This window comes from Poecilia formosa, unplaced genomic scaffold (assembly GCF_000485575.1).
Source record: "Poecilia formosa unplaced genomic scaffold, Poecilia_formosa-5.1.2 Scaffold504, whole genome shotgun sequence".
Lineage (NCBI taxonomy): Eukaryota > Metazoa > Chordata > Actinopteri > Cyprinodontiformes > Poeciliidae > Poecilia > Poecilia formosa.
This window is the reverse complement of record NW_006800443.1, coordinates 68200-81889: the sequence shown is the minus strand read 5'-3', so window position 1 is coordinate 81889 and position 13690 is coordinate 68200. Positions and strand designations below refer to the sequence as shown.

The 13690-nt window shown below is 38.8% G+C and overlaps 1 protein-coding gene across 1 annotated transcript in view; it reads right to left on the bottom strand.

The window, feature by feature from the left end:
- Positions 1 to 130: 130 nt before the first annotated feature.
- LOC103156830 (proline-rich protein 12-like) overlaps positions 131 to 13690 on the bottom strand; it is a 29020-nt gene continuing 15460 nt past the window's right edge. Inside the window, 10 exon segments of the mRNA XM_007579017.2 lie at positions 131 to 1489; positions 1592 to 1687; positions 2982 to 3113; positions 4091 to 4188; positions 5322 to 5441; positions 5534 to 6357; positions 6713 to 6846; positions 6972 to 7088; positions 8122 to 8177; positions 8180 to 8611. Of these exon segments, the coding sequence (XP_007579079.1) occupies positions 1355 to 1489; positions 1592 to 1687; positions 2982 to 3113; positions 4091 to 4188; positions 5322 to 5441; positions 5534 to 6357; positions 6713 to 6846; positions 6972 to 7088; positions 8122 to 8177; positions 8180 to 8611 (2144 nt within the window). The 3' untranslated portion in view covers positions 131 to 1354.

The following is a 13690-nucleotide window of genomic DNA, read 5'->3' as shown; positions in this document are numbered from 1 at the left end:
TGCAGCCATCTTTAATATTTTAATTGGAAAGAATTTAGAAATAATTTATCTCTAGCTCACAATGGAATGTGACGAGATGTGGGAAACATTCCCCTGAGCCTCGACATTGAGCTGGAGGAAATGAAACCATTTGTTCTTTGTAGATTTTATTTGTTTTTCAAATACAGGAGAGTTAATGTACAGAAGGACAAAGAGTTTCATCAAGAACTGTACAGTATTTACACATCTTTTTTTTCCTTTTTTATGGAAAATCAGATTGTTTTCAAAATAAGTCATAGTATGCACAGACATCAAAATGATAAAAATGAAATGACTATTTCCTCTTTAAATATTACTTATTTATACTCCTCCTTCCCACACGGGAAAGGGATAGTTCTTTTCTTTGCACCTGCATGACTGATGATTGAACTGAAGCACAACAATGTTAAGTTTCAAATAAATGTTACCATTCTTTTTTCTTTTTTTTTTTTCCTAATTTTTTTCAATTTTACACCCACTGTATTTGATACAATAGTTCTGTCTCGACGCCTGTTCTTCTGTATAGAGGGGAAGACGACTCGGATATGTGGGTTATGATTGTATACTGATCCTGTGGAAAATAAAAAGCTATTTAAATCGTCTGGGGCAGCAAACCAGCGCGTGTCAGAGTTTTTAAGTTAAAAACCTCCTCATATAAATAATAAAAATGCGTTCATATATTACCACACGGCCGACTGGTGCTGCCCGTCCACGTAAGCTCATGACGACCAGAGAGCGCCCCCCAACACCTCTCACGCCGCTATCCGCGATCGCGCTGCTCAAAAAGCACAAAGCACTCCCGCCGCCTTCCTCTCTTCTCAAAAGCCGACAGCTGATGTTAGTCTTTTCAAAAAAATAATTTATGTAAAAACTAAGCAGTAATAGTTTCTCTTTGAACTATTGTCTTTTTATGACACACAGTTAACAAGACGTCAGTGACTCTCCTCCGTCGACTTGGTTTTCCGGCTCCTCCTGGTTTCTCTCTCCATCTTTTTTTTCTTTTTTTTTTGTTTTAAACAACGATCCGGTTCCTCCTCTCCTTTCTTCCAGAAGGGTCCCACTCTCACAAAGTAAGACATTTCTTTAGTGATTGGTCAACAACAAGACAAAATAAAAACAGGCCAGCGTCCGAGGTCGGGTCAACAGGCCCTCTTGTGTTCGTCGAGGGCCTGGAAAACTTCCTGCTCGGATTTGAAGAGATTTTCAAAGAGGGTCTGGGGGCTGTACAGCGGGATTCATCTGGGCTTTTCCTCCAGATTCTCATTTCATTTATTTATTATTTCTTTTTTTCCATTTTTTTTTAAGTTAGCTCTGTGTGTCTCCTCTTGAGGCGGACTCAGGCTTTGGTGCTGAGTGTGAGCAGCTCGATGAAGGAGCTGAAGAGAGTGTCCAGCCAGCTCTGGTTGGCCATGCACTGCTGCACCACTTCCTCTTGGCCCGGATCCTCGGCCGCCTGCTCGATGGTGTTGGTCTGCAAACGCAAACACAGGCAGCTCTGAGCCAAACGCAAAGCCTTCAGCACGCCAAAAACGCAGAAATCCTAAAAAATGAGGAGTCTGGACGCGTAACTGACCTCTTTCTTGCACTGCAGGAAGGTGTGGTACTTATAGTGATGCAGGGAGTGGTAGAGACTGTATATCCGGTACGTCTCAGACGACAGCTTAAGGTCCTGAAGGAAGAAACGAAGCAGGAGTTATTGGAAAATTAAAGAAAAATTATTCAAACATTCAATCTCTGACTGAATGTTTGAAATAAATCAATTAATTGCATGATAAATCAAAATAAGCTCAAAAATCACAAAACAATTCTGCCTAATTATCATCTGAGCCTAATAATATTTTTGGTTGCATTTGGTTTTTATTCTCCATTTTATTTATTATTTTGTTTTTTAGATATTCCAGTTCCATAGTTTAGAAATTATTGATTGTTGACAGGGAATATTTGGATTATCATGTCATTATCATTATATTACACAAAAATATTAGTTTATCGCATTAATTTCTAGGATAGTTTATCGTCCAATAAAGCTGAGGATGGTGATGCGCAGTCCTCTGCTCCTCCAACATGTTTGAAATATGCTCCATCCTCACCATCATGCTGCCACCACCGTGTTGCACAGAGGGATGTGCAGAGTTAGTTTTCTTTCTTTTACAGCAAAAATGTTTTGCCCAAAAATAGGCAATTAAAAACAATAAAAAAACATATGTCACAGATTTTAACCAGCAAAAATACATCAAAAATCAGGTGTTTTCCTCATTACTTAAACAATTACAAATTAAACCTCAATAAAATATACTGAAATTTTATAGTGGAAGGCAGCAAAAGGTGAAAAAGATATGAGCACAATACAATTTTTTTCTTAAAATTTACAAATAAATTGTCTAAATTAACATAAAAACACAGAAGTATAACTGATAGCTGCGCTCCCACTAGAAGTTTCCAAATTTCCCAGGATTCCTCCTCAACACTTTCACACATTTTTGCCGTAACTTAATTCTGATAGTCTGAATTATTTTGGGTGACAGAGAGAAAACGTGAAGCTGTTCTGCAAACCTGCAGCAGGTGTTGCTCTCCATTTAGAGCAAATGTTAATTCTGTCAAACCAAAGTTTCAGTGTCTATATATAAACACACACAACGCTACAGCTATTCCTGTCGAGATGCGTCAATCACAAGAGTTTTATTTTCATTTAATTTGATGTTTTCTCTAATTTTTGACAGTAGAAAAATATTCAGAAACACCGTTTTCTACTTCACTGCAAATATTTATCAAATACTTAAAACAATTACAGATTTCTCGGACTGATGTGCAGTCGACGTTTTGCAGGTGCATGAAGACATTTCTAGAATCTATGCTAAAGACTGGACAAAAACTAGACTTTATATCAGTATTTTATGTCTAATTTCAACATCTAATGTTTTTATATGTCTGGTAATGAAATGATCCATGTCCTGTGACACTACCTGTGGTTTAGGCAGGGTTTTCTTGACTCTGTTGAGGGTCTTTCGGTTGTAGGCGTCGCCGGTCAGCCGCACCCTGACCACTACGGTGTCCAGAGAGTCCGTCATCATTTGGGGGTAAGCATGCAGAACATCCTGACAAACAAAAACAGGGGAAAAGTTGCTTAGAAGGAGCCAAAAGTTGTAGTTTATTTCATGGTTTTGATTTTTTTAGCTACCAAGACTGAAACATTAAACAGTAGAAGGATTGATTTGATTTTTTTTTTTTTCAAAGTTTTTATTTAGTATTTAGCTGGATTAAAAAAAAAGTCAAAGATTGTGATTTCAGTGACTTTTAAAAAGAAAAGAAAAACATCAATTTGATGCAAACAAATTTTATTTTGAAATAAATTACTGCATCAAATAAACATTGCGATCAGATTTAAATTTACTGACAACTACAGATGTAAGTAAATTAATAATAAGATGCATGTAGATAATAGTCACATGCATATAAAAGGGGTTGTAAATGTTTCCCACAGTAAAATTTATGAACTTTTCAAGCATTTTTTGGTTTTCAAACATTTTCTGCAAAACTCTGGAGAGAAAAAAAAAACTATCCAAACGAACAAAGGAAAACAGTTTCAGTTCAATACTATATGATGATATTTATCACTTTTATTAATAATATAATGTGATAGTATTATACATTGTACAGCAGGAAAAGGTAAACTAAAACATAACAAATGTTCATGCTTTGAAAAGTCTCACACACACAACCCGACTGGTCTGAAAAAGTTGAAAAATAAATTTTTTTTAGAAATACTGATTTAAAACAAGAGAAGTTTTAACTTCAGACAGTGAGAAAAATGTGCCTGCATCTCATCCTTAAATAACCTGCTTTCAGATATAAGTAATATTTTCCAAATGTAGGCTTTTAATCAAACCTTAAATTCCACTTTGCTGCCAAACGCTGCAGTTTAAATATCATGCAATTTCAAGGACTTTACACAGAAATCCACCAACATCCAATCCTTGAAAACACACAAGCATTTTCAAGGATTTAAATCAAGAAAAGGCCCAAAATAAAGAAAAAGCTGAACTGATGAAAGCTGCCAGGCAGGACGGATTACCTGGTGCTGGGAACTCATGCTGACTTTCCTCAACAGCCTCCTCTTCTGTTCGCTCAGGATGCTGTCGATCTTCCTCATCGGGGGCAGGTACAGCTCGTCTGCCGGCCAATCAGGGGGAGGAAAGTCTCCATTACTCATCATTCATGCAGCTGCCAGTCATTTTAATATCAAGGGCCAAACGTAAAGCGACTCGTTCTGGCTGCGGATCTGCATTTCCAGACTGTCACACCTTGTTTATTTAAGCTTGAGGAACTCATTAAAGGGCCGGTATGAATATGCAAACTCAACAGTCGACTAATCCTCTTCTGCTTTGAAGTAAGTTTGCTCAGCTGGCCCAGCAAGCTGACACTTGGCAGCGGTGCCGGTTATTCAACCTGACCCAACTTCCTATTTTAAAGGCAAAACAACTTAATGTATTTAAATAAATCCGCCTGAACGTTACACACAGGCAGGAAAGTCTCATCGGTGAGAAACTAGAGATGCACCAATTCAGTATTCATATCTGTATTGGTCCCGATATTCAATTCCAGATCTGCTATCAGATCCACAATATCTATTCATTCTAATTCTATGCTTTCTACTCAGTGATTTATTATTTATTTTATATTATATGTAGAAATCTTAACTGAACTTTCTGAACCATTAGAGGCTGAGTTTGTTTTTTAAATGTCTGAGGAAGGAGTGTACCTGTCATTTTTCTTAGTTTAATATTTATTTTGCACAGACTGAATAAAATAAAGTTGTTTTTAAATGTTTTACAAAGTTTGTGAAGCTAATAGTGTAAGTGAGTGTGCTGTACTGGTGCAGTTATCAAATAAGTTTGTAATTCAGAACATTTTATGTCTGTTTAATAAATAGAAGCATTTAAAGTCAAATCAGAGCCGTTTTGCTCTGATCGGCTTGATATCAGCCGATACTAGTTTTCTGAACAAACTTCCTGAAAACTGCAAAACAGCTGAAACACTGAGTGGTTAGAGATGTTGCATTTGAAACATAATCAATGAAACATTGAGCAACAATTTGATGTGCAACAATGGCAAAATGTGGTCTTTCAATTGTTCACTGTGCTCTATGGCCTTGTAATTGTGTAAAGCATTTTGAAATGCCTTGTTGCTGAAATGTGCATCCCACATAATATTAGATGTGACTGACTGATAAACCTCAGATACTCTGTTGGTGTCAGAAGTGAGGAAAGCGGATGGGTGCATCAGAAAGACGGAGGCGTTCTCACCGTCTGTGTCTTCCAGAGCTTGGATCATGTCTGGGTCCAGGGCCGTGCTCACCAGCATCTCCACGTAGCTCCTGAACATCTCCCTCATGGCCCGGTTGTCCACTCCTCCCTTAACCGGCACTGAGAGGGGAAACAGCAACGGTTTACAGCTGGAAAATGGAAAAAGCAGACTGAGCAAGACGCAGGGCGTAATAATCCAACTGATATCTCACTTTCATTCTCGCTCGCCGCCTCGTCAGAGGAGTCGGAGTCAGAAGACGAAGGTACGGATGAGGGAACGTTCAGCCACTTCTTCCTCTTCTTGGGTGGAGGTTCGGCCTTCACTTTGGTCGACTTGGACTTGGGCGGTCGCTCGGCCTTCTCCTTCTCCTTCTTCTCCAAGGTTTTCTTATCCTCCTTCGCCCGACCGCGGTCCGCAGCTCCAGCGCGTTTCTCCACCTTCTCCTGCTGCTGCTGTATTCGCCGCTCCGCTTTCTCCTGCTGTGGATGTATCCGCTTCTCCGCTCTCTCCTGTTGAGGCTGCGCCCGCTTCTCCGCCTTTTCCTGTTGAGGCTGCGTCCGCTTCTCCGCCTTGTCCTGTTGAGGCTGCGTCCGCTTCTCCGCCTTGTCCTGTTGAGGCTGCGTCCGCTTCTCCGCCTTGTCCTGTTGAGGCTGCGTCCGCTTCTCCGCCTTGTCCTGCTGTATTTGTGCTCTCTTCTCCGCCTTTTCCTGCTGCATCTGTATCCGCTTCTCCGCCTTTTCTTGCTGCATCTGTATCCGCTTCTCCGCCTTTTCCTGCTGCATCTGTACCCGCTTCAGCCTCTCTCTTTCCTTCTCAGACTCCTTCTCTTTCTCCTTCTCCTTGGCTTTGGGCACAGCAGCTGCAGCCTCCTTCTTCACTTGATGTTCTGTGGTGGTTGCGGGTTTGGACGTTTTCTCTTTTTGTTCTTGATGGACAGGTGGAGTCACGCGCTCGTCTTTCTCTGCTGCCCTCGGTGGAGGCGGCGGCGGCGCCTGGGTGGCAGGTGGAGACGCCATTCTAGGAAGGGACTGTCGCCTGTTAGGTAAAATATAACTGGAAGCTTAACTTCTAGCACTAAATAAATGATTGCCAATTAGAAAAATAACAAATGCTGATCTCTAATAATATAGAGAATACACTGTAGGACCCACTGGTGTTTCAAGTTCAAGATACTTTATTTATCCCAAAAGGACAATTCAGTTTAGAATGAAAAACCTTTTCAGCTGAGAAGGTGCCTGTGGTGTACCACAAGGCTTCCTCCTCGGTCACACTTTTTTTCCCCATAACATTTTCTGCAACTTACTCCATTTGCTGATGATGTTATGTTATTCTACCGTGGCTAAAGTTCAGAGCTAGGTGTGCACCGAATGTTAAGGTGAAGGAAAGTTACCTGAGTCCGGGAGCAGATCGCCGCCAAGGCCTCCGGGAGCAAACCCTCACATAATCCTTTTTGTTAACGTTCTCCAGAAACTTCACATATATCCGCTGGTAGCGTCTCTTAGCATCTCCAAAGTAGCCGAGATACTAGAACAGAAACATATTTTCAGAATTTTGTAAAGGCAGCAACATAAGATGATGTGTTTGTCTAAGCGTGTAAGAGTTAAAGCTGAAACGGGGCGGCTAGCGGCCGTTGGGAGGTGAGAACTCACGTTGCTCGTGGCGCAGAACTGCCTCTGGCCATCTTTGATCTCCGGGCTGAACTTCTGCAGCAGAGCTTTCTGCACCCTCCAGATGGGCGGCGGCTCGCGGCCCGTCTGCAGAGCCAGCTGTGCACAAACGCAGGACGCACAGCGGTTCAGTCACAGAAACAGAGACGCACATTTACAACCTACTGCACACTATGGCTGGCCGGTACAGACTAAAAACAAAAACTCAGATATTTTCATACAAGATCCGATTCAATCAATTTTTTCTCTTCTTTTCTAAAAAGGAAGTTATGAATTACAGAAAATATTCTCAAAAAGCGGCCATTATTGCAATCATCACTTCTGTAAGTTGTTTGACAGAGTATTAAAGTGCAAATGTGTCAAAAGAACCTCTTAAAATTACGTTTTAATGAGGAAAAAAATCTTCTATAGTCGTCAAGATCACGAGTCTGTGGTTCTTTCTTCTAAATAGACAATTGTCTATTTGCACAATTGTTTTAAAGTCCTGCTATTTATGATCATTTTAATGCTGAATTTAAAAAAAATGCAGAATTTGCTAATTTATAAAACTTCACCAGATGCTCAGCATCCCTCATTTCAAACGTGGATGAGAATAAAGTCATGGCATTACCAGAATAAATTCATATTGTGATAGTAGACATGCATGAGAATAAAGTCAAAATAATACAAAAATAAAGTCTAAACAATGAGAATAAAGTCTTAATATTTCCAGATTACAGTTATAGTATCACAAGAATAAATTTGTAAAATTGCAAGATAAACTCATATGAAAATGAAGTCATAACATTACGAGAATAAATTCATATTACCAGAATAAACATGTATGGAAATGAAGAAGGAATAATACACAAACAGTCATAATATTTTGAGATTACAGTCATACTATTACGAGAAAATATTTGTAATACTATGAAAAAGACGTATGAGAATGAAGTCAAAATATTTTGACTTTAGTCACACCAGTATTTGTTTTTCATTAGCGTGGCTCTAATACTCCGTCGTAGAGTTTAAAGTTCAAATAAGCAGAAGCTGTAAAACCAGCTTGTTAAATGGGCTGAAATTCATTGGTGAAAAAAATCCCAGTTTTACAAAAATGTAATCCTGACTCATTGCCCTCATTAGACAAACACACCTTGAGAGTCCGGATGTCCTCCACCCGCACCACAAACTCGTCCCTTTCTCTGAAGATTCGCTCTCATCCTCCTCGCTTTCTCCAACAATGGCTGCATCTTCCTGCTTCTGGGCGAGGTGCAGAGACGTGATCTTAGGGGCCGGGGGCTCTTCGGGGGACGCAGGAGACTCCGGCGACGGCATGGGGGACTCCTTCTGGGCCGAGGACGGAGGAGGCAGCGCAGGAGGAGGAGGAGGAGGAGAAGCTGGAGGTGGCGTGGCCGGCTGAGGGACAGCGGCTGGTTCAGGAGGCGGAGGCGGAGAAGGAGACGTGGGAGCGGCGGGGCTTGGAGGCAGGGAATCGGCCTGCTGCTCCTCTTGAGGAGGTTGGGGTGAGGGGAGAGAAAGGGGAGGCAGGGGCGAGTGAGAGGGAGAGGAGGATGAAGCAGGAGATGGAGGGACAGACGCTTGTTCAGGAGTTTCTGGCTCTGGAGGAAACTCAGGAAGAGGAGCTGGAAGGAACAAGGAGAAGATTACATTCATGGAAGTTTGAAGGTGACAGACTCTCGATTGGGGACCAAAGTTGCAACATTTGTTCCTTTTAAAGATGCACAATATTGGATTTTTGGTCGATATTTATGTGCCAATATACTAAAACTACTTTGGCTGATAACAACACCGATATTTTTCATGTACTTACTGAAACTATAATGCTTTCTCTACTGTGGAATTAAAATACTGCATTATAAAATGATGCTACCAAATGCAAATGCTAAAAATGAGGCTGAAAATGTTGCAACACTTTCAACTTATGCTTAATGTCAAATTTATTCATGGCATCTGCTCTCCAAGACATCAACCAGAGCTCATTGTAAATATTCACAAAACTAAACCTGTTCACAAGCAACAAGTGAGAAGCACATCAGTCATAAGAAAATGTTAATACTCAACAGTTTCTGACTTTGTGCTTCAGGCGTCATCGTCACTGGTTTGCCATAAAAATACCTTTTAAATCGAATTATTTTGACCGAATGGCCGATATTAAATTTCACAGCTAATATCAGCCGATACCATCGTGCATCCCTACTTCCTTTCTTCTTATATCACTTAATGATCATTTTGTCACTCTCATATGAAGTGACACCAAACCTCTGAAGAAGAGACTGAGCACAACTTCCTTCTTCACAAAATGTGAAGCAGCATCAGATTTTAGAGGTTGTAGGATTTCTCTTTTGTCTTTGGTGAAAGACAATGAGGCAGTTCTCCTTCGTGTTTGTTTTCGTTGCATTTACCCAGAATGCCCTGTCCTGTGGTTTGCGTCCTGCTTTTGGAGCCAGAGTTTACTTCAACCAAACAGAGACGAAGGTTTTTAAGACGGTCCAGAGTTTGATTAGCATTCACACCTCCGCAAACGAACTGGACTTTCTAGACAAACGGACTGGAGTTGGGTTAAAGCGGACTAAACGGGGCTGGTGTGAATGACCCACAACCGTCTGTGGAAGATATTCCAGCTCTCCTCTCAGGTGTCTTCACCTTGTTTAACAGTTTAACTCGCTCAGGGACCCCCAAACCAGACGAGTGGTCAGGTTTAACTGAACCACAGACTCAGCTGTTCCTCCTGAATGGACTGAAACGATTGTTTTAGTTATCAATTAAACCACAGATTATTCTGGTGGATTAAAAAATGCCATTTCATTTAACCTTTTTATGCAATATTAGAAATACATTAAATAAATGATTTAAAATAACAAAATAAACATGTTATTGCCTACAATGCCATTCCTTTAATGCACGCTTGATCATTTGTAGCATAGGATGCATCTGCAGCTTAAATTTATTTAAACTCCACCTTTTTCTGCTTGACTTGACATCAATACAGAGTATTACTGCTCTGTTGGATTAACTAGTTAATAAATGAGTAGAAAACACTACTTAGTAAGAGATTTTCTCTTTTTTTTACTGATTTTGAACAAAGCGAAGCTAAAACTGCCATTTGAGGAGTTCCTTCTGGGTAAAATATATTTACATATTTTCTTTTTTAAATCTTAAATGCATAATATATTTTTTATTATTTTTTTACTGCTCTGAGAATGTTGTTCTTTCAACAATTTGCCTTTTTAATTAATCGATTACTGAATTAGTCGACGATTATTCCAATAATCGATTCATCGTGATTCATCTGAATAATCGTTGCAGCGTTGTCCCCCAGCCTGGTCTAACTAGTCGTTAATTGTGGATTTTTGTTTACCAGTCTGACTAAAGATATTTTGAACCGTTTCAAGGTGTGACTGAAGAAAAAGTCGAGGCTTCACTAGAGGTGTTGAATGTGGGGGTGTTTTTTTATTCCTATACTCAACTGCCTTCAATATTATACCTATAATGCATAAAGTAATTGCATTTAATAATATTTTCAACCCTAACCCTAAACAGTAAAAGTTGCAATCCCAACAATTCTGACAAAGTGAATTTTTTGGTCTCGTCATCCAACAAACACCTGTTGCTATTCACATGTAAGGATTTACCGTTTGTGTTCTTTTATCTGTGGTCATCAGTGGGAAAATGTGATTTTATAACTTGCATAAATCACATCCAGCAGCAGGAGATGACAGAGTTATTTTGATCTGTCATATTTCATGAAAATCAATTCCAACGAACCGGAATAAAACAAAATGGAGTTTAATAATAAAAACTGTTCAGAGATTAACATTTTATTACTAATCATCTCTATTATTTTCTAAAAATAAACCTATTAATTGGTTGCACAATATCAGTAAAATAAGTGAAACACTATTATACCCTCCTGACTACCAGTAGTTCATTTTTGTCCTCTGTAGAGGACATGTCTAAACTTGAATATCTCCCACCCGCTGCATTCTACTGAATTAATTCCTTTTGGTGTCTGGAGAGGACATTTAGGGCTTTTCAGTGATACCACATGTGAAGGGGTGGGACTTTTGTACGCATCTTTTTCTAATTCATAAAAATTGCGTTCATCAGTAATAACACATTTTATGGGAAGAGACAAAGTAAGTGCAGAAAACATTTCATTACCTTACAAAGACTGTGGGATTTAAAAAAATGGTGATTGGACAATATTTTTTTTCCTGGTAGTCAGAAGGATAACACTGAATGTTGCAAAAACTACATAACTTGACAAAAAAACAACAACAATTAAAACAGTTGATGTCTTTCTGCTTTCATAGCAAACAACTCTATTGGAAAAATAGATTTTTATTGACTGCACTAAAACAACTTGATTATAGTTTATTAATGAGTTTACAACCTTATAACCTTCTAAACCGTTTTATTCTGCGTTAAACACAAAGTGTCCGAAACCTGAACTTAAATAAAAAGTAAAACTTATTGCAGTCAATGCAGTTAAATCACTGGACACAATAATGTTACAGTAACAAACTCTCCAAATATTGTGCTGCTTTAATGAGCAATCGATTAAAATGTTTTGCTTATGAGAACAAAATGAAAGTATGAATGGATAAAACTACGTGTCGGGAGTGAAATGTTTGAATCTGACTTTCTAGGATTCCCCACCCAACAACACTTGTTTTATTTAGTGGTCACTAATAATTATACTTCTAGATGATGATATAACATTCATTCTCAGCAAACAGTATTTTGATTAAGAACAAACAAACATACATATATATATATATAAAGGTCAAACTCACTGCAGTGGGAAGAACTAAATCTACTTTAAAGCATTAGATTATTGATAATTTATTACCGTTTCAAAGTAGCAGACTTAAAGTAGCTAAATTCAACAATGTTAGAGATACAATTAGTCTGAGTGCTTTATTTAATATATTTAGTGCATTTATTTGAGACTAATAAGACATGAAAGTAGACATTACAGAAGATTTTGTTTTTGTTCTAACATTATACTCTTAACATTTAATACACGTTTCAAATCAAAGACAGAATGGCTGCTATCCTGCAACTTTAAGGTTTATAAAATACATTTAAATTTATTAAATTCATTAAATTTCCCTTTAGGATTAATAAAGTATCTTTGAACTTGAATTTATTCCTTCTCACCTGGATTAGCCGAACGGCTAATCTCATAAAGCACATGTTAAATGCTCAAAATTATAAAAAAGAACTTTGGATGTATTCCATTCAGCCTTCTTCTTAATTGCTTAAAGTTTGGCTCTCTCTCGCCCTATCGCAGCCTGACTGAGTAACTGAAATTACAGGTGCTTTTTGCTTTTTCTTTGTATATGTCCTCAAAATTTCTCTGTAAACACACCACAGACAGATAATTAGGGATGCAAATTATATTAGCACCAACATCGGTATCAGCTAATGTTTTTATTTTTAACATACCGTTATCAGCTATATAACAAAAGGTTGGTCGTGTGGCATTCGTGTGGTCATGTGACATGGACAGTAACTACGCCAAAACTGTACAAAATATAAATGCATTTTGTATTTATGATTAAAAACCCATAATTGTCTGTAAATTTGTCCTACCCAGATGTTCTCAGGTGGCATTTTTAACTTCATTTGCTTCAAATTCAGGAAAAGAATCTCCTATTAATAACCTTGTGCAATTGAATTATCAAAACAATAATCACCAGATTATTACGCTGGACTGATATCAAACCAAAAGAGCTGAGCTTTTACCATGTTGATAATAAATGTATTTTTATTTTTTTTAGCTGCAAAGACATTCTTTGCTACAAATGATTAAGTATGCACTAAAAAAAATGCTGCGCATGCTAGTGCATTTTAGGCAATAACGTTTATTTTGTCGTTTAGAAAATTTATTTTATTTATTTGCATTTTCGTTTGTATAAAATCAGCTTGAGAGGTTAAATGAAAAATCTGCAGAAGGTGCCAATTCAATTACTCAATTAGTAAGTAATTGTTAGCTTAAGTCTTTACTCTGCAGCAGCTTCAAAGAGTGTCATGTGGTGCATTTACTGACTGGAAAAAAATTGGATATTTGAGTGACAGGAAAAATCAGTTGATTCTAGTCACAGGTCAATTTCTCGATGCATCTCTAGAAGGAATCTGAGCAAAGGCAACCAACCAGAACCTGTTTAGATCTTTTTACAGACAGAAACTAAACAGCTAAGTTTAGAAAAAGCTCCACCTAAACCTGCCGCATAGTTTGACTGAGAAGTAATTATAGCCGTCTTTGGTAAACAGGAAAAACAACCACCAAGAACAAAGCTTTCAAAATCACTCAGACCTTTAGACACAACCCTGGTTGAGTCAAAAAGCAACTGCCAAGTCACAGTGACCCCAACGACTCGCAGGGGAGACAGAGAGATCCGCCAATCATGTGGTTTCAGACCTTTCAGAGTGACTGTCCCCGTTTACGTTAGAAACCTGAACGTCTCCAACCGAAGAAACGAAACCTGAACGTCTCCGACCGAAGAAACCTGAACGTCTCCGACCGAAGAAACGAAACCTGAACGTCTCCGACCGAAGAAACCTGAACGTCTCCGACCGAAGAAACGAAACCTGAACGTCTCCGACCGAAGAAACGAAACCTGAACGTCTCCGACCGAAGAAACCTGAACGTCTCCGACCGAAGAAACCTGAACGCCTCCGGCCGAACCTGAACG